Genomic DNA, 18,577 nt, shown 5'->3' on the forward strand with positions numbered 1-18,577 from the left:
TTCCTTCGAGTTGCTAATTCATCACCTTGTAAATTTTTTAGGTTGTTGATTCTTTAATTTGTCAATGATTCTATTCATAAATGACCAAATATTGTTCTCATCGAGTAAGTTTATCACTTGTCGATAATAACCAAAATTAGACTTTTTTTTGGTGAAAACAATCATATAACCAATTTGATAGCATAATAAAAAAGTGAAAATTGCCTAGGAGGTCTTAAACATATTGCCCTTTGTCAATTTTGTTTTAAATTTTTTAATTTCACCGATTGAATTTTTACCATTTTTATATTCTTCTAATTGAGTCCATATAGTCAATTTTAGACAGAGATCAAATGTCTAGTGCTAATGTTGAGAATCTTGTAGAATGGTAAATGTATTACATGGGTATAATTTAAGGTTTCTTATGTCACAACAAAATTAAGAGTAAATGTATCATAATTGACATAATTTGATATTTTTTTATGACTTTCTTTACTAAGAAAAAATGTGGGATTAAATTGAATAGTAAAAAAATGTGGGATTAAATTGAATCTAAGGCTCATTTGTTTTGAGAAAAATGTGACATTTCTGAAAAATATTTTCCAAAATAATAATTTTGCAGAAAAGCGACAATATTTTATGATGTTTGATTGAAACTTGAAAATGAATTAGAAATTATTCTATATTGTTTAGTATGAAAAATTTAATTTGATTTTTCTAAGGAAAATTACCAAAGTATTCAAGTTTTTTTTTTTACTTATTTTTTCTTTTTCTTTATTTCTCGACTTATCATTGATCGAACAATGGCTAGGGACTAGTCACGAGCGAGGAAGAGCTTGCTAGCCTTAGGCAATGCTCCAACTTCCTAGATTCAACGAGGTTAAGCTTACCAGGTGTAAGCAAGGTCCAAGGCCTTGCTAGATTGATGCTCGAGCTTATTGGATTCAAGTGAGTTGACTTGAGCCAACCTCGAGCTAGGCTCCACCTTGCCATATCCGGTCAAAAGTAAAATAAGGCTCATTGGCCTCAAGTGATTCTTGTATTTGGGTGAAAGAATGTGACGGGAAATGATTAAATGGAAATTATCATTTGATTTTTTATTTTTAATCAAAGAATAAGAAAAAAGAAAAAGAAATAAAAGAAAATAACATAAAATAAAAATAATTAGAAAAACGTGCAAGGGGAACATTCTTGATTTGGGTGAAAGAAAGAAGAGGGGAAATGATTAAAGAGGAAATTATTTTCTCTACTTTGATTGTTTATTTTTAGTGAATCAAACGTCGAAAAATTCAGAAAAATTTAGTCGAAAGTTTTATTTCGTGAAATGAAAGAAGCACAAGTACGACCAAAAAAAAAAAAAAAAAAAGAGAGAGAAGAAGATCTGCAGGTGAAAACTTTCATGCCATTATTTTATTCAATAACAAAAGCGAGAAAAAAGAAAAAAGAAAAAAAAAAAAAAAGAGAACAGAAAATAACAACAATCCATCGCCATCTCCACCTTCCTCCGCCAGAAACGAACAGAACTTTGCGAAATTCTCCGTATATTCTGCCCAGACCTCCCCAAGCTCGACCTCCATTGACGCTCCCGCAGCTCTCCCCCTCGCCGCCCCACTGACGCCGCCGCCGCCGCCGCCGCCGCCGTATCCGAGGCCGAGATTCGCGCGCGCAGCGGACTTGACGCAATGGGATTGTTACGGCGGATTGCGGGGTTCCTAGGTTTCGGGCGGGACGAGGTCAACAGGGACGACGAGGATCAGCGGCATCACCGGGGAGACGACGGAGAAGGGCGAGACGGTGACGGAGAAGGGGAGGATCCCACGAATCCGGCCGGCAGGGGGGCCCGGAGCTACCAGGAGACCGGCCCCCCCCGCAGAGGGTTCAGCGTCCCGGTCAAGGTCGCCGTCGACCGCCCGGGCCCCGTCCTCCTCCCCTGCGATTCCGGCGACGGCGGAGTTCAGGTCGTCTCTCGTTTTCTCTATCTGGGTCGGTTTCTCTTTCCTCGTTTGTGCGAGCTTCGGAAGTTTAGGCTCGATTGATACTGCCTTCTGCTGGTTATGGGGGTCTCTTTCACCTAAATTGCGGTGTTTCTCAGTGATTCCGAGCTAGGGCAGCGTGGCATTATCTTGTGCTCGTTCCCTGGCATCGATCGGGGCTCATTGGACTTGGATTTGTTCTGAAGCAAATGCAGATTTGCTATTGAAATTGACATGCATGCGGGATAACTGGCTCGGGATCTTAGTCTTTGAAAGATGGAAGTATCACACGTCTTCATAAGATGTTGGAACTCCATTTGACCGGGAGCTGATTAGCTTGTAGGAGCTTGCCAGGAGAATATCTGGATACCCGCAAATCCATAACTGAGCTTCTTTTGATTATGTAGAGTTGTGATGTGAATATTTTCTTGGGAGTTGTGGATAGAAAGGAGAGTGAGAGAGAAAGAACATTGCCATGGTGAAATGGCAGTGGATTGACAATGCTTAAATATGATTGAGCATGAACTTGAAGTTTCTTTTTCAGAACCTAGTTGATTAGAGTCATCATGGGGATGTTAATGGAGTCTGCTGTCCACTTGAGCGGCAAATTTTTCTGTCATTTTGCAATTCACAATGGATTTCCATTAGCTAGATTAGTTATGGGCACTACTATTAGATTGGTGTTGATGAAATGAGCTTGTGCTTCATCTGGCATATTTGTAGGTCTATTTTATTACGTTGTGAAATACAATCTAGCCAAAGATTGATTCCTTCATCCTCTGTTGTCAAGGATGCATTCATATTTCATTCATTGATTAGGAGCTGTTCAGTGATGTTGAAGTAATTTCGTGTCTTGTTTTCCTCTTGTATTGCCATGTCAAGATCTTTTAGGTTGCAGCATCTTGTCTAGGACGCTTGTGTGTAACTCTTTATCGATTAAGTGACACTCAAATCTAAATCACCTGCGGTTCCAAACTAAAGTTACTCAGAGTAACACCACACGAACACATGTCTGAACACTAGAGATGCTGTAAGATGCAAGCCTTCACTTAAGTTCGTATGGGGCCATTACCATGAAAAGGGCCCATGTCAAATTGTTTGATTATGACATCCACTGAATGGCTAGTTAGACCAGCCATTGGTTCAAAGGCATGTATAACAGTCATCTTGTGAGGGTTTGACTACAAGGATGGAAAATGAGACGTGATCTGGGATTAGTCTGAGATGGTACTGGTGCTATTGCAGGCTCACTGTCTAAAAGCTTAGAGTATCTGTTGGTTACATCAGCATCACACTTAAGAAAAACCAGTGTCCATATGAAGATGCAACATATGAGACAATCGTCCTAAGCCCCTTAAGCTATTGAAGTTGTCATATGTGAAAGCTAATTCCAGGAACTTGATTGTTGTGAATTATTTGCATCTGGTGCCTTGGCAAAGATGATCAAATTTTGGGGACATAACTAAATTTTCTGTGGTCCTATACCTTTGTTAGGATAACATAATGTCCTGAACTTGGCATTAAGATCCTGCCCTTTTTGGGTTTCTTATAATGTTTTATGGTTGGCTGCCCACTCCTGCACAAGAATCAATTAGTTGTTTTGGCTAGAAGCTGCAGCTTAGTTAACTAGCTTTACCTTTGGGATAGAGCTAAAGCCATATTACAAAGAAAGATATTCCTGCCGCTATGAATTGTGGGAATCTGTTGAATTCTGGAACTTTGACATTTCTTGTTGCAAGTTACTTTGAGATTGAGATTTTTTTTTGCTAGGAAAAGAATATGAGAGGGGGCTACTAGTGTTGCTGCCTCCTTTAGTCCTTTGGGCATTACTATAGGAATTCCACATCCAAGCTGTTGGATTAGAGAAATGTTGATGCTGGGAGAGATAGCAGGAAGGAAGAGTTCGTGATGGATGGACATATGTTCTTTAACTAATATCATGCAAGTCACGGATCAAAGGTTTCCGCAGATTTTCTGGAGATCATATGTCCATTATGATTGTGATGCTAGTTGTATCAAGTCATTTTCAATACTTTCCTATTCACGTGCTCCTGTATTCAAAAAGCCTTGACTGCATTAAATGATTTACTTCATCCACTAGCTATCAGCACAAACCTTTTGAGCTATGAAGGTAGATGAAAGCCTCTTGTTTCGTTTATGTTTTTAGCAATCATGACCTCTCTCTATCGACACCATTAAACCTTTGTGGTTTCTTAAATTCCCTAAAAGCGAACGGACGACATATATTGTTTGACCCCTTCGGTATGTCTTTTTTTGAATTATTGAAAAAGCCATCGGATTTTGTATCGAACCCTGATGAGTTGCAGTCTGAAGGGTCGGAGGAGAATTGCTAGTTCTGAACCCAACAGCCAATATTGGCAGACGGGTATCTTCTAGGATCTTTTAAGCTTCATTTTCTCACATGTGATGTCAATTTGTGCTCATGAACTAGCAGCTAAAGTTCTCTATAATGGCACGCCAAGTGTCTCAGGCCTCGTTGGATTTGTTCACGTTCCACTTCTGTGCAGTCGTTGTAGAGCAGCACCTTTTTCCCCCTCAGTCCTGGGAATTTTTACAGTCTACAAGATTTCTGTGGTCTAAATCTCTTGAGTTTGTTTTGTTTTTAGGGTCTCCTGTGGTGCGCAAAACGACTGAGGATCGATGAAGATGGGGATGTGGCCCATGAGTTTCTTGATGAGGTGTTGCCGGATGCTGCTGAGCCGGAGGAGAGGCCGCAGCCGAAGTTCGCTGCGCGGTACAGTACACGACCAGCTACGGTCAAGAATCAGGTAATTTCCCACGATGGCAAGGTCCAACACTGTGTGGAACACCATGGTAGACTAGAGTGGGTATGACCCTAACAAGCACCCGTGGAAGAATGCCCTACTCCACTTCTAGGAACTTTTATCCTCTCCTCTGGGAATCCTGCATGATTTTTTTTTGGCAATTCATTGCGAATTATTCTTGTAACTGTACTGATAGACAGAAACTTCATATTGCAGACATTACTGTATCCTTATTAAAAGGGATAGTGTATATTATAACTTTTAAACTTTCCCTTATGAAAATGTCATATCCTACTCTGATTTTGCTGCTGGATTCTTATGAAGCATCTGCCCTGTCATTGTTAAGAGCTGATTTTGACCGAGATCAAGGATTCTCGGATTCTTTAGCAGTTGAGAGTTGCTGGGTTGCTTTGCTTGTGTGCATCACCAAGATTGCAATTCACAGTAAACCATAAGAGCAAAACAGCTCTGCACAGCTCATTGTGTTCTAAATAAGTTCACTTTTAGCGAAAAGAACCCCCAAAACAAACCACAAGGAACTTAAAAAAAAAGTGCTAATGTCTAGGCCAAGCAAGTCTTGAAACACAAAACCCTTCTAGTTTCTACGGTTCACATGTACTTGTGCGTGTGTCCCGAGTGGGGCGGGTGCCCTCCTAAAGGGTAGGTTGGGACGGTGGTTCCGCTTATTGGATCTACAGTCCCGACAGGCCGGTGTCGGGTCTGGTGCCCCGGGGCTCCAACCACCGGCTGGGTTGTTGTGTGGTGAGCCGCCGGCCGTGGTGGACATGGCCTGGCAAGGTGGGATGCTTGGCAGCGAGCTTCTCAGCTGCGTGCGCCGCTTTGGCTTGGTGCAGCTCCATCTTGGCCTCGGCCTCCTTAGCCTTCCTTCGCTGGTGCGCCATCTCTTTCTCCTCCGGCGTCCTCGCCGTAGCTTTCTCCACCTGCAAATATCAAATCTCGGTTACTCACTCCTGTGGAGCGAGACTCCTTTGCCCTGCAATGAATGCAAAGTCGGTATAGGGGGTGTCTATGAGGACCTTTTCTTCAAGTTTGGCTTTGGCTATGTCGATGTGCTCTTTGGCAGAACTGGCCACGTTCTTGAGCTTCTCTCCTGCGGATTGCATTTTCTTGCACTCGGTCTGAGCTTTGCTTTCTCTGTTCTGGGTTTTGCAAATGCTGGGTGATGATGAATGGGAAAGGGAGAGCCTCGTTTAAGGTAGCAAAAGACCGAGGGAATGTCTGTGTGGTGGGTCCTCAATCCGCCGCCACGTAAGCCGCCACGTGCCCAACATGCAATATTAAACGTCGGATGCGTTGCCACGTTGGACCTCAGAAGAGGCAACTATAACCTCACATAAACCCGAAGCTTAATGAGGAGAAAAATATTCGATAAGCTGATCTTAGATACTTGATGGTCAATTAAATAATCGATACGAGTTTCGATTAATTTGCCTAAGTCTTTTTAAATAATCGGAAAAAGTTTCATGATAAAGATCGTGAAATTATTTTTTAGGAAGATGTCTTCTACTTTTCAGATTAGAGACTTTATTTTCCTAATTTTAAGTAGACATATTTTCTTTCATCATAAATAATTTTTCATTGACCAATGATTTTTAGTAAATTAAACTCGTGAAAGTCCAGAATACCAATTCACGACAATCTTTTCACGCAAACGAACAAAGTAAGCAAACTAATAAGTGAAAATAAACTAAGTCAAAGGCAATGAGTGACTAACTTTTGTCATGACGGAGTCAAGAGAACGCACGCTGATCAGCTCGCTCACACCAAGACACGGTCCGAGCGAAGAGGACCGAATTCTCTCTCGAAGCACCAGCGCTATCTCTTCTTCCACACCACCGTCCCACAGCACTCTGCAACGAAGAAGCTCCCCTCTCTCTCCGATGGACATTTCATTGACCTTCACTCCCTCCGCCTCGCTCAACCGCCACCGCCGCCCCTTTCCTCCCGGCGCCGGCGCCGGCACCCGCCGCCTCGCCTCCGCGGGATGCCGCCGCGCAACGACGTCAGGCGAGCTCCAGACGGCGGCCGGGCCCAACGGCCGGGGCGGGAGCTACCCGGCCTCCGTGCCCGTCCACAAGGTCACCGTCCACGATCGGCAGCGAGGCGTTGTTCACGAGTTCTCCGTCCCCGAGGTGAGAATTCCGTGCGGAGGCGATGATGTAGACGGATCATCGCTTCCTTTCCACGTCTGGCGGTTACGCCGTCACGATCTTGCACGGAGATAATGTGGAGCGAGCGCGTACGACTCGTATGTAGGTTTTCAATTGCGACGTCATCGACCGGACTGAGCTGCATAACTTCGACCGAGTTCGTCTGCGAGTTTATTTATGACATTGTATTCCGAGATGCTTATGGCTCACCGCAATAGAAAGAGATAGAAAAAAGAGAGTGGGAGGTGCCGTTGAAGCGCATTAGCTAGTGGCTTATCGTCATGGTGTTGGTTTTCCTTTGTCTAATGTCAGTGCATTTGAATTCGGACGCAGGATCAGTACATACTGCACACGGCCGAGGCTCAGAACGTCTCCCTTCCTTTCGCTTGCAGGCACGGTATTGGTTTTGCACTGTAATTTTCGAGAACATGTCGGTCTGCTGTGCTTAGATTGTGCATGGTACAGATTTTTGCTCTAAGTGTTCAAGGATAGGTGGGGGAGCAACCAGCATTTTACTTTAGTAACGCTCTATTTATTGTTTTCCCACAATTTCGTTATCGTGGTGTTAGCTTGGATCCTCATTAGTTTCACGGAATGTACTTAGCCGATGGACCAAATACGAGAAATTCGTCTTTTACTTTTTCATATTACAAATGTAAGAACCTCATTGAACAGAGAGAATGAAAGGTTTACTACGAATGCTTCCTTGATGAGGCAAGAAATGCATTGTCCATGCACCTACTATGTGTTATGCACCTTCAAGTTGCAACCTTTGCAAGAGCTGTCGGTTTGCTGTCACGAGAAAATCAGTTCTTGCAAAACACTTACCGCCAAAATATCCTTTAATGTCAGTGCTTTGAGATAAATGCAGTGGGCTCGATTGCTATGGACCACCCTGCTCATGCACTAGTCCTGCCTTTGGATCTCACCATCGTGTCATCACTGTTTTTGTAACCTGAAAGTGAATGATAAAGTGGCCCATTTTGCTTGCTTGAGGAGCTTTTGGATTTTATATCATCTCATGCAGTGGTTTTACTGTCCAAGTTACTACTGCTTGTGCTATCTTACTTGCAAAGCACATAAAACAAATTTGCTGAGAGCTACTGTGACAGGTTGTTGTACTAGCTGTGCTGTTCGAATAAAATCAGGACAACTCAGGCAGCCTGAAGCACTGGGGATTTCTGCTGAATTAAAGTCAAAGGTACCATACATTCCTATTCCACTTGGAACAAAATGATGACTGAATTTTGACAATCCTGCATTTATGCAACATTAAGCATATTTTAGACTCCCGAAACCACATAGCACAGGATGTCTATCTTGGTATTGGGAAGGGACACTTCTTGTTTGAACTATGTATTTCGCCTACTGCTTCCCTCGCTAGTTCATAGCAAGGACATTAACAGCTGGATCTTTTGATCCTGTGTAGTTAGATAGTGGAGAGACTCAGTTTAGGAAGGGGCGTGTTGTATTGACATCTGTAATGATACTGTTTAGGTGCCATGGGTGAGACTGGTGAAATTGACTATGCAGGTCCTCTGGTTAGTTTGCAGTTGTTCCAAACAATTCAGTTCCAATTCCGGAATTTGGTTTATCTAACTGACCAGGAGGCTTCTTCGGCAAAGTGAATTTTAGGGAATTCACATTTGTTTCTCATTAGACGTAAATTCATTGACTAGGAAGAAATTTACCTATCTGATGTGATCATCAAAAAGATCAATAATCTGAAGATAATGTATCCTTCTGCTCAGTTGATGCAAGTGCTAAAGCTAACTTTCTGCTAAGTCTGGAGATATTGTTGGATCTTGGGAGGAAATTTGGCTTGTTAAAATATGCAAACTAAATTCCCTAACAATTGGAAGTGTTTTTCGAAATCAGGTAGGTTTTATATTCTTAGTTCTCTGAATATCTACCTATCAGAAGCTCAAATTCAGCTAACAAACCTTGTAGATGAGGGAGATGCCATTGACTTGCCTATTCTGTAGTATGGCAGTCGTAACTTCTTGGATAATTTGTTCTTTCTTGGCAATCCAGGGGTATGCACTACTCTGTGTTGGCTATCCTTCCTCAGACCTTGAAGTGGAAACACAAGATGAAGATGAGGTAATGTGCTTAATGATCATCTAAATGAGGTCTCCGGTTATGAGCTTAGGATGTTCTGTAGAGTAACCCTTGCTGCTATGAGTGGAGTGTAATTTGTGCCCATGATTCGTGAGGGAAGCTGTACCTACTCATGCACCATGTTGGAACCAATTTACTTCATTTGACACGGTATATCTTTTTGGTTTAGTTTTTCCTCTTTTTGACAGTAAAAAGCATGCCATCACTTTTCCTCAAAGACTTGGTGCTTTGCTGGAGCATCATAGCTCAAGTATAGGTTGTGCTCTTGGTAGATCCTTTTGGTCTGGAAACATGTCTAATCTGTGAATGTGATGAGTTGGGGAGAGCATAGATTTTGCATTCTGCATGAAGTAAATCTGTCAAAAAGTTCGCTGTAGATGTTCTGTTCCTAATTTTTGAAACATCATTCATGTGACTTGCAGGTCTATTGGCTTCAATTTGGAAGATATTTTGCACGAGGACCAATTGTAAGATCTAGATACCTTGTTATCAATATAAAACTTTACATTTAAATTGAATGAGAAATGCAGAGATGTGGAGTAGCAGTTGATTTTATAAATCATCGTACACCAACTGCCTGATTTGGGATGTTCAATGGTCTGTTCCTGAAACATTGCTTGTTTTTTCTGTTTCTGTTGCTGCAGGATAGAGATGATTACGCTCTAGAGTTAGCTTTGGGTGATGAATAAGCCGACCAGATGTGCAATTAGAGACGATAGTTCGAGATGATTTCTCCTTTCCCGAGTCGGACTTTTCACTATGAAACATCGTTCTATAAATAACAGTTAATTCTCTCAATAGTAGCCTACTGTACCTACTCTTATTGTTGGCAAACGAGATGGTCTTCCATAGATGCAAAACGTACACTGCCAACTCAACGATCTGCCCATGCATTCCAGGATGAAGCCATCATTTGTAGTCTAGAATCTGTTAGCATCATCCTGGAGGTGGAGGTTGTTTAGTCCTAGCCTAGACTGAACTATCGAAAAACGAAGGGCAATCATAATGGAAACACGCATGCGCATGGGAAAGCGCACAACCTTATCCAAGCACGACCACCCTCGCTGCACGCTTATGCACTTATGCATGAGTATCCAAGCACTCACATACAAAGTTAATCAAAGAATTGGGATTTATCATGAAGGAAAATCACTGGAGGTTGTCCCATTCATCCAATTTCCTATAGCAATTTAATCGGTTCTCATAACCATTCCACTGAAACTTTGCCTCTTCATGGATAAGGCATTTGCAAGAAACGTTGTAAAGATCAGTCTGCTCTAAAGAAGAAGAAACTGTACAAGTAACATTAGGAGAGTGAAAAGAAGCAGCCCTTCACACATCAAACTCTTATATACTCGAGGAAAATACACATGAAGAGATAAGAAATTGACAGCCAAGGTGAATCAAATAAACTAATTTAACCAGGATTTTCCACCTGAGACACGGAACATGCTATTTCGTCTAGACTGCTTTCTTAGCAAAGTAAGTCACTAACTCACTCTTCGACTTCGTCAGTCGCAGCACCACGATTCCCATACACAATGGAGAAGTAAAATCCCAAGGTTCTCAGTGTAAGGCCAGGAAACCTGTGAGAACTGTTTGGTCGCAAATCGATCTGGACGAATGGCCATCTCATTGCTTCTGCCGCTTCGCACTCCTCCCATCCGTCTCCAATCACACAGAACTCGACATTGGGACCGCCGAAACGCTCCTTAATCCACTCGAAACATTGGACTTTCCCCACTTCCCATGAGCTGTACACTGGAAAAAAACACGGTGCATTTCAACTCACAATCCTGACCACAGCTATCTTAAAATCTACGAGACAATTCACAAAGTTTTTCATTACAATTTTGGAATTGTTACTGGTATATATGCGATCACAGGTCCAATAAGTTGATACATTGACATCAAGAGGACCAAGATCCATCACTTACCATCTTTGTGCTTTATCAAACCATCCAAGCGAAAGAGCAAGCATTTTGCAAGGCTGGGTATCAATGATCCTGAGGTCACTAGAATGTTTATGCAATGAGAATTACTCTTTTCGGCCTTTCCTTTGGCCGAGTCAGGACAAGCAATTGGATCCTCCTGCCCAGTGGAACATTGATCCAGGAAGGACCTGGCTGCAGTTAAAATAAGGATGTTACCTTCAAAATGATCATTTAAGACAACAAAGTAACAGTCGCAAGAAACCATACCCGAGGAGAGCCAACCGTCCGTGTACTCATCGGTCATTTGGTATAAGTGATCCCACTTTTCTGTTAAGTCTTGGTTAAAGATATTGCGCAGACCCTGAAATAATAAAGTTTGAATCCAAAAAATAGCTCTCTTATTAGTATGACAATTGAGCAGGATCTGTAAACTTCTAGCATTGGTAGTTAACAAGCTAAAAACCTATAGGACTTCATGAGGTAAAATTGTCCCACACAATGGCACAACTAAATTATCATGTATAGGATGCCTAACCACCAACTTGATTAAACAATCACTGTGTAGAGTGGTGTGACTAAGATCCGTCAATCGTCCAAAGCAGTTTGAGAGTCTACATCTAAATATAATGTTCTCCTGACATCCCTGTAGAGAAGCTATTGCATTAACACATAAGAGTGAACATGCATACATCTATTCACGCTTTGTATATGTCCAGGCTCAATAGGATTCTCTCAAATCTTATCATGTGACTCGGAGATTGGAGATTAAATGCTGGCCTGCCTATGTATAAAGAACTAAAAGCACCATAATTAGAATAAGCTTGCTTAAGCTACACCACACTCAAAGAAGCTCGATTTCATATCAGAACAAGCATAAGAAACAATGCAACCCAATGAGGATGGCTAAGGAACTAAGAAAATATTAGACAATACCTTTTCATACATATAGCCTGCGGCTCTGAGTCTGTATGCTAGTTTTCTTTTATTGGCATCATCTTTTGGAGGACCAAGTCCATCTTGATCAAAGTTGTAATCAGAAAGATCTTGCCCATCGTCGAATTTGCTCAAAGAATCAAGAAAGGGCTCATTAAAGTTCTCGATCTACACGACCGAGATCTGATGTAAGTTGAAAGGAGCAACCGTGCCCAAGAATTGATGCTGATATTCGCTAGAATTCAGTATAAGACATTTTTCCTAGCAGAACATGCGAAAAGAGAGGGGAAGCTCACTTGCTCATAGTGGAAATAATCATCGCACAGGTCGAGTATGAGCTTCTCCCACATCTTGCCAATTTCTTTACCCTTCTCTACATCCTTGGAACTGCCGTGCGCCTCCGCGTACGTCCCATTTAGCAAAGACTTGAGCAGTATAAGAGTCTCATCCATGTCCCAAACATATACACTCACTTTGTGATCCTCAATCTTCGCATCTGTATTCTTGGCCCTTTTGCTAGGAAACCCAGACGTGTCACCCATAAATTCTATCTGTTTCACCAATCAATTCGACAAACTCGAAATTGTGGGAGCCGAAGAGACCCTGTCAATTCAAAATACCAAACACCAACCCATAAAGACATGTCTGACATAAACATGGCAACTTCATAGTTCATAGGCAATCCTGAACAGCCGATTTTTTGCTGACCTATTGAGGATGAAACTTTGTCCGATCATAGGCAAAATACTCAAGAAAACAACCCCAGAAAAATCTGAAAAAGAAGAAGAAAAAAGTATCATCTTCACCTACCTCAACACAGAGCTCTCCATCATTAATAAGCAAAATAAAAAGAAAAAAAAACCCATCAAAGAACTGATCGATTGAAGTGCCAAAGTTCGAAACTTTTCGAGAAGCAGCAGAGAATAAGACGCATCCGCAAGACATTGCATCCGCCCACCAAATCGAAAAGGCTCAAGATGACACTAAAAAGAAGGCTGCCAATCTCTACCCGTTCGGGCCCGATGACCGAAATGCCGTGCCCACCTCAAATTACCTCCTTCGAGAGCTCCGGCGTGCGAAGTTCGGAGAGGCTTCTTCCAGGGTCTGAAGCAGCTGAACTCGAAGTGAATCGAAGGCGATCTGGTCTGGTCGTCAGTTCGATGTTGGCGAGAAAGAGATGGTCGAACGATATATAAAGGACAACACGTGGAATTATCAAGCCCGGCCCGAACGGCCGGCCCGACGGGCCGATCAGCTTTTGCCCAGAGCCCGCCCGTTCGGCCCGCTCTTCCTTCTTTAGAAACCTATATAAAGTCTCCCGACCCCTCACCGACTCAACTCCCTCCTCATCCTTTTCCCGCTCGCGCTCTGTTCAAACCGACTGCCATTCCAAGATCGAACCAGTCTCCATCGTCGCTCAGTCTCTCCAAGATCCTAACCAAACCCATTTCGCCATTTCATCTCTCTCTCGCGATCGTGCGAGCAAGATTCTGTCTTGGCAGCCGCGTCGACCGCACGCTCGATGGGTAAGAGCGCAAGGAACAAGCAGAAGTCCAAGAACCGGCGACCGCCGCAGCTGCAGAACCCGCAAACCAACCCCCGTAGTCAACCGGGTCGAGCGCCGGGATCCATCTCGGGGACCGGACCCAGCTCGACCCCTCGGAGGAGCGGCGGCGGGGATCGTGCCAGCCGGGACCTGAGCTCCGATGATAGCTGGCTCCTGGACCCGTCCCCGGCGATTGGCCCGACGCTCGAGCGTCCCTCGTTCGAAGATTTCGATAAGTTGTCGGAGGAGCAAGGTTTAGAGAATATACTGCGGAGAGCTTTGGAGAAAATGTACCTAGAAGCGTTGCATGGGCTTCTGGATATGGGGTATGATCAGGATACCGCGCTGAAGGCGATCCTCAGGAGCGGGCATTGTTATGGGGACGAGGACATACTGACGAATATAGTCAAGAACGCGCTCGCTTACTTGACTGGCGAATGCCCCAGCAGGAACCCGATTTTCGAGGCGAATGGGATCGTGTTCACGAGCTTGATGCCTATGGCGGAGCACTCGTTGCGTTGCATGGTTCATGTGCTGCAACAGATTCACCACAGTAGAAGGTTGGCGTTGTGGTCTCTCGTTTTAGGCAAACTCCATTTGGGTTCGGCAATTGCATTGCCTCCCCCTGATGGGAATCCCGACTCTGATAGTAGTAACAAGAACGGGGTCGATGATCATCTGCCCCCGTGCTGTAGGTTCAACCGTTGTATGGGGATTCAGTGGTTAGAAAATTCAGGGGTTTCCCTGAATAGGTCAGCTGTTGGCAACGAAGGGAATAGCCATCAGCCGAATGATGAACACAGTTTGCAAATATATATCGAGGTCGCAGATAGGTTTGGTTTGTCACCGGAAATGAAGTCAATGCTGAAAAAGAATGTAGCCAAGGTTGCTGCCGCTGCTCGGACAAACTCGATGCATATGTTGCCCCAGACCCTTATGCCCTCAAATGCTTCTTTGATGGGGGATGCCGCGGCGGTTTCGCAGCCTGAAGTCTGTGACGATTCTAGTGTTTTAAGGCAGAAAGAGTGGGTGAACTCTGTGATGGATACACTTCGCGGTGAACTTGGAGATTTAAATCTTGAGGGGAATTTGGGTGATTTGCCAGAAGATAGAAAGGATGCCATTATTCTGCACATGCAGAATAAAATCAAGGATCTCGAGAAACAAGTGAAGGAGAGAGAGGCGTGGGCTCGCCAGAAGGCGATCCAGGCGGAGAAAAGTGTTGACAGTGCTTTATTGGAACTCGAGACGTTGAGAAAGGAGATGGCGGAGAGTCGTCACATACTGAAGAAAGGTAAACCGACTCTTGATGTGAGCACCGTGATGAAACTCTCTGAGAAGCAAAGTGAATTGAAGAAGGTGACTGCCCAAGCGGAGGCTGGTCACGCAGCTATGATACAGGTTGAGAATGAGAAGGCTGAAATCAAGGCGGAATTGGAGGCTTTCAACCTAAGCGCATCGGAATCTGCAAACACCTATCTGGAGATTGCAAAGAGGGAAAAGAAGAACCTGAAGAAACTCTCGGGTTATGAGAAAGAGAAAGTCAAGCTTCAAGAGGAGATTGCAGAGGAGAGACAGAAGATCACTGACTTAAAGCAGCAGTTGGTTGGGATAGAGCAAGCCTCGAGGGAAGCTGAGGTCAGTTAAATTCATAGTCCATGCAATACCCAGTTTTTTGTGCCTCTTTACCTGTAATTATGTTTGTTTGTCGTCTGGTCAGATTTGATGCCTCTTGTCGGACTTGTCGAAGTTTAGCTTTCTATATACTTGAGTTTGTACAACAGGGAATTTCACTTCTATCTGGCAATTCATTGGCGACTTGACATACATTGATTTCAGTTCTGTGATGAGAGGACCTGCTTCTATATTTTAATGGGTCTGAGACTGGATGACTAGTGGAAGGAATAAGCAATCTGTAGATATCTGATGTTAGGAAGTTATGAGTTGGAACACCACAAGATAATACTGAATGTATAGGATTGGGTTTTTCGTTCCTTGTCAACAACCTATGAAGCATTCCTGTTGTTTTCTGATGAAGTAGATGGAAAAAGAGGGAACTGTTAATGTACTGATCATGAGATTGTGGTTAATGTATGTGCCTTGTAATTTAAGCTCATTTAGTCACTTACAGACTTAGGGTTATCAGACTGGCATAGGGGCCTTGATGTGACATCAGCGGTTCAAATCCCTGTACGCACAAAACAATGGCACAGGCAACTAAGAAGACGAGCTTTGAAGTTACCTATGAAGTGGTTAGCTGAGCTTAGCTTAAGTTCTTCTTTGAACATCAAAAAATTCTCCTGCAATTTACTTGGTGTATTTTCCTTTCTCTGGTTTCCATGAAGTGGGGAGAACTTTCTTCTCTTCCCAGCTTCAACCGTTTCTTTAGTCATCATATGGGTCATTGTGCTGTTCTAGCATTCCAAATCTACCTCGTCACCGTCAGAAATTTCTTAGCTGATTTTTGTTTCATTATCGCATTAAGTTGTCATGATTATTCTTAGGGGAAGCTGTGCTTAAGAAGTCTAGCCTTTTCAGCTTAATGTGAAACATCTTCAAGGGAACATAAAGAATATTCAATAGAGCTTTAATCCACCATTTCTTTTGATTACTTTAATGGCAGATAAAGCACATCTGGTTTCTGCCCATCCGATATCTTTTGCATCTGGAAATTAGCTAGAGATACTATAACATTGTTCTTGTCATTTTTTTCCTTTTAGAATTTCCGTGTTTGTGATCAACTTTCTATACATCATATTAAACTGCAGATAAAGTGGAGGCAGGCAGCAGATGCAAAAGAGCTTGCCAATGCACAGATTGAGGAAGAAAAGCGAGCACTGAAAGCAGCGGAGGCTGATGGTAAGAAAAGGCTAGAAGATCTGCGCTTAAGAATAGAGGTAGAGTTGAAGTCGTACAGGGACGAAGTCCTGAGATTGGAGCAAGAGCTTTCATCTCTAAAAATAGCAGCTGGAAACACCGAAGCAACAGCGGAGCTCGAACAGGATGGTAGAAAATGCATAATCTGCATCAAAAATGAAGTCTCTGTTATCTTCTTGCCATGTGCCCACGAGGTTGTGTGCGCTGACTGCTGTGACCAACATGGGTATAAGGATAGAGTCTCATGCCCTATGTGTCAAGTTCCAATTGAAGAGGCGGTTCGTGTCTTCAGAGGTAGCTAGCAATTAGTATTGCCTCTCTCTCCATCTCTCAACAATGTCAAGGTGCATATAGCTGTAAAGTGATATCAGGGTTACACGGTCTAGTTTACAAAGTGATGTTACAGATTCTTAGCGGGTGATTAAACCAAGTGGAATATCACCTTTGAACAAATTTTTGTTTTTCTAGCATTGTTCCTGCTGCAAATAGGAAGCAGCCTTCTCTAGGCCTGCGTCTTTTGATTGAAATGTGGGAGTTACTCTGCAATTTGTCAGAAAAATATTCAGAGAAGTTTTGGAAACAACCTTATCTCATCATAGCTTGTACCCTGAATGTTTTGATTGCTCAAGTGAAGTTTGGATGGTGAGAGAGAGAGAGAGAGAGAGAATACTTATTGCTAGCGAATGAACAAAGATCTGGATGATGCAGTAGCATTTTGCAAAAGTTTTGGGAGAAGAAATAACTTGACTAAGCGCACCATAGAACACCACCCACAAAGTACTCGGTCGATTATGGAGAGGTTTTAGGAATTCGCGCCTTTCTTTAGGGTCTCTATTGAGCCTTAAATGCTTCCAAAGCAGTGACTAGCTAAATCAGTTAGATTTAGTTTTGACAGCAGGTTTCACCACTGCACCTCTTTCATATGTCTACTCAATATAAGATGCAAGAGTTGTCTCCCTTCGTATTCTTGAAATCCCTTTCAATTTTACTATTTTGTGTTGTGAATAACCAACAGAAATGAAACGACGGACGGCGCCTGATTAAACGAATTCAGATGACTATTATCATTATGCCGTGGCAGTTATGCAAATTAGCCTAGCATGTCAAGAGCATATTATATTCTTTTAACAGTAGCTGAAGGAACGTCCTTTTTCGTCTCTCGGTTTTGCATCCATCTGTACTGTTTATCAATTTAGTAAACACCAGTATCCAACTTAAGCGGTTCTTTTCATGGTTCCGTCGAAGTTTCGTGATCCAACTATCGATAGGTTCAGACAATCTAATGGTTCTATGAGACACCACACTTCAAATTCCACATTCAAGTACGAGACAGCGGTCAATTCAATATTGCCAGAAAATGGAAGTTACTCCTTCCCACCATCTTGGTTTGCTCTTTTGTATTATACAGACCCACCATCTTTGTATGCTCTTTTGCCTTGTACAGAGTCAGGGTGCGAGCAGTTGCTATGTATACCTTCATCTAATTCATGTTCTTGCATCCAGCAGTTGAATCAAGCCTAAACCAGAATCTCACAGAATGAAGAATCCTAGCTACAAACCATTCACTTTCATGCTTTTTGTTCTTGTGGTGAATTACGTGCAATTCACGGAGGTCGAAGCGCATAGTTGCCGTGCAGCAGTCGAATCAGGGGGAGGAAACCGCCGCCCGGACAGTGCTACACGGGTGACGGCTCGGACTGCTGCATCGAAGGCAAAATGTACCCTGTCTATCGGTGTTCACCACCGGTGTCTGGTCACACTAGTGCCCACCTCACTCCTAATAGCTTTGAGAAGGGCAAAGATGGTGGCGGTCCATCGGAATGCGACAATAAGTACCATTCCGATGACTTACCAATCGTGGCACTATCCACAGGCTGGTTTGACAACATGAGCAGGTGTCATCACAACATAACCATTAATGGCAACGGGAGGAGCGCGGTGGCCATGGTGGTCGACGAATGTGACTCGACTATGGGATGTGATGCGGACCAGGACTATCAGCCTCCCTGCTATAACGACATTATCGATGCGTCTAGAGCCGTGTGGGAAGCCCTGGGCGTGCCTAAAGACAACTGGGGATGGATGGACATAACATGGTCCGATGCTTAAGGCTAGTTTTTCGTCTGGAGGAAATATTACGTCGATCTAGTTGTTGTCTTCTCGTCGTTCTTGGTTTTTTCTGCTGTTTCTGCCGTGTGTGTGTGGGCTTATGGCAGTGTGAATTATGTTTTTGTACCTTATGCAATGTAAATTAGAA

The 18,577-nt window shown here is 43.2% G+C and overlaps 6 protein-coding genes across 12 annotated transcripts; 4 read left to right on the plus strand and 2 right to left on the minus strand.

Moving 5' to 3' along the window:
* The first annotated feature begins 1,464 nt into the window (after positions 1–1,464).
* Positions 1,465–5,043, plus strand: LOC104443560. Its single transcript, XM_010057030.3, has 2 exons — positions 1,465–1,937; positions 4,580–5,043. The coding sequence occupies exons 1-2, from the start codon at positions 1,662–1,664 to the stop codon at positions 4,805–4,807; spliced, it is 504 nt and encodes a 167-aa protein (XP_010055332.1). The 5' UTR covers positions 1,465–1,661; the 3' UTR covers positions 4,808–5,043.
* A 171-nt stretch (positions 5,044–5,214) lies between these two features.
* Positions 5,215–6,583, minus strand: LOC104443561 (late embryogenesis abundant protein 6). The gene is given in 4 exon segments (XM_010057031.3): positions 5,215–5,506; positions 5,509–5,679; positions 5,776–6,080; positions 6,474–6,583. Coding segments are annotated over 3 exon segments (417 nt in total). The 5' UTR covers positions 5,863–6,080; positions 6,474–6,583; the 3' UTR covers positions 5,215–5,347.
* Positions 6,584–6,607: 24 nt separating this feature from the next.
* On the plus strand, positions 6,608–9,881 carry LOC104443562 (ferredoxin C 2, chloroplastic). The gene is made up of 6 exons (XM_039312583.1): positions 6,608–6,891; positions 7,243–7,306; positions 8,022–8,110; positions 8,944–9,012; positions 9,453–9,497; positions 9,675–9,881. Exons 1-6 carry the CDS (start codon positions 6,640–6,642, stop codon positions 9,717–9,719), a joined length of 564 nt encoding a protein of 187 aa, XP_039168517.1. The 5' UTR covers positions 6,608–6,639; the 3' UTR covers positions 9,720–9,881.
* A 431-nt stretch (positions 9,882–10,312) lies between these two features.
* On the minus strand, positions 10,313–13,105 carry LOC104443563 (eyes absent homolog). 7 transcript variants are annotated; one of them, XM_010057033.3, is made up of 7 exons: positions 12,907–13,067; positions 12,606–12,669; positions 12,194–12,500; positions 11,898–12,065; positions 11,232–11,325; positions 10,968–11,156; positions 10,313–10,791 (listed from the first exon to the last, which is right to left on the minus strand). In XM_010057033.3, exons 3-7 carry the CDS (start codon positions 12,437–12,439, stop codon positions 10,526–10,528), a joined length of 963 nt encoding a protein of 320 aa, XP_010055335.2. In that variant the 5' UTR covers positions 12,440–12,500; positions 12,606–12,669; positions 12,907–13,067; the 3' UTR covers positions 10,313–10,525. The 7 variants fall into 7 exon arrangements, with proteins under 7 accessions (XP_010055335.2, XP_010055339.2, XP_010055338.2 ...); XM_010057037.3 differs by having other exon boundaries at positions 12,942–13,066; XM_010057036.3 differs by having other exon boundaries at positions 12,952–13,064.
* A 314-nt stretch (positions 13,106–13,419) lies between these two features.
* On the plus strand, positions 13,420–16,622 carry LOC104445941 (MND1-interacting protein 1). The gene is made up of 2 exons (XM_010059870.3): positions 13,420–15,081; positions 16,212–16,622. The coding sequence occupies exons 1-2, from the start codon at positions 13,420–13,422 to the stop codon at positions 16,620–16,622; spliced, it is 2,073 nt and encodes a 690-aa protein (XP_010058172.3).
* Positions 16,623–17,857: 1,235 nt separating this feature from the next.
* LOC120293466 (putative ripening-related protein 1) lies at positions 17,858–18,429 on the plus strand. The gene is given in 2 exon segments (XM_039312808.1): positions 17,858–17,951; positions 17,954–18,429. Coding segments are annotated over 2 exon segments (570 nt in total).
* Positions 18,430–18,577: the final 148 nt, after the last annotated feature.

Source organism: Eucalyptus grandis, chromosome 5 (assembly GCF_016545825.1).
Source record: "Eucalyptus grandis isolate ANBG69807.140 chromosome 5, ASM1654582v1, whole genome shotgun sequence".
In the NCBI taxonomy this organism is placed as follows: Eukaryota; Viridiplantae; Streptophyta; class Magnoliopsida; order Myrtales; family Myrtaceae; genus Eucalyptus; species Eucalyptus grandis.

Coding starts and splice junctions, on each gene's coding strand:
- LOC104443560 (XM_010057030.3), top strand. CDS start 1,662: ATGGGATTGTTACGGCGGATTGCGGGGTTCCTAGGTTTCGGGCGGGAC. Junction 1,938..4,579: donor CCGGCGACGGCGGAGTTCAG/GTCGTCTCTCGT, acceptor TTTTGTTTTTAG/GGTCTCCTGTGGTGCGCAAA.
- LOC104443562 (XM_039312583.1), top strand. CDS start 6,640: ATGGACATTTCATTGACCTTCACTCCCTCCGCCTCGCTCAACCGCCAC. Junction 6,892..7,242: donor ACGAGTTCTCCGTCCCCGAG/GTGAGAATTCCG, acceptor ATTCGGACGCAG/GATCAGTACATACTGCACAC. Junction 9,013..9,452: donor AAACACAAGATGAAGATGAG/GTAATGTGCTTA, acceptor TGTGACTTGCAG/GTCTATTGGCTTCAATTTGG.
- LOC104443563 (XM_010057035.3), bottom strand. CDS start 12,439: ATGGGTGACACGTCTGGGTTTCCTAGCAAAAGGGCCAAGAATACAGAT. Junction 11,157..11,231: donor GGACGGTTGGCTCTCCTCGG/GTATGGTTTCTT, acceptor TTTTAACTGCAG/CCAGGTCCTTCCTGGATCAA. Junction 10,792..10,967: donor TTTGATAAAGCACAAAGATG/GTAAGTGATGGA, acceptor GTTTTTTTCCAG/TGTACAGCTCATGGGAAGTG.
- LOC104445941 (XM_010059870.3), top strand. CDS start 13,420: ATGGGTAAGAGCGCAAGGAACAAGCAGAAGTCCAAGAACCGGCGACCG. Junction 15,082..16,211: donor AAGCCTCGAGGGAAGCTGAG/GTCAGTTAAATT, acceptor ATTAAACTGCAG/ATAAAGTGGAGGCAGGCAGC.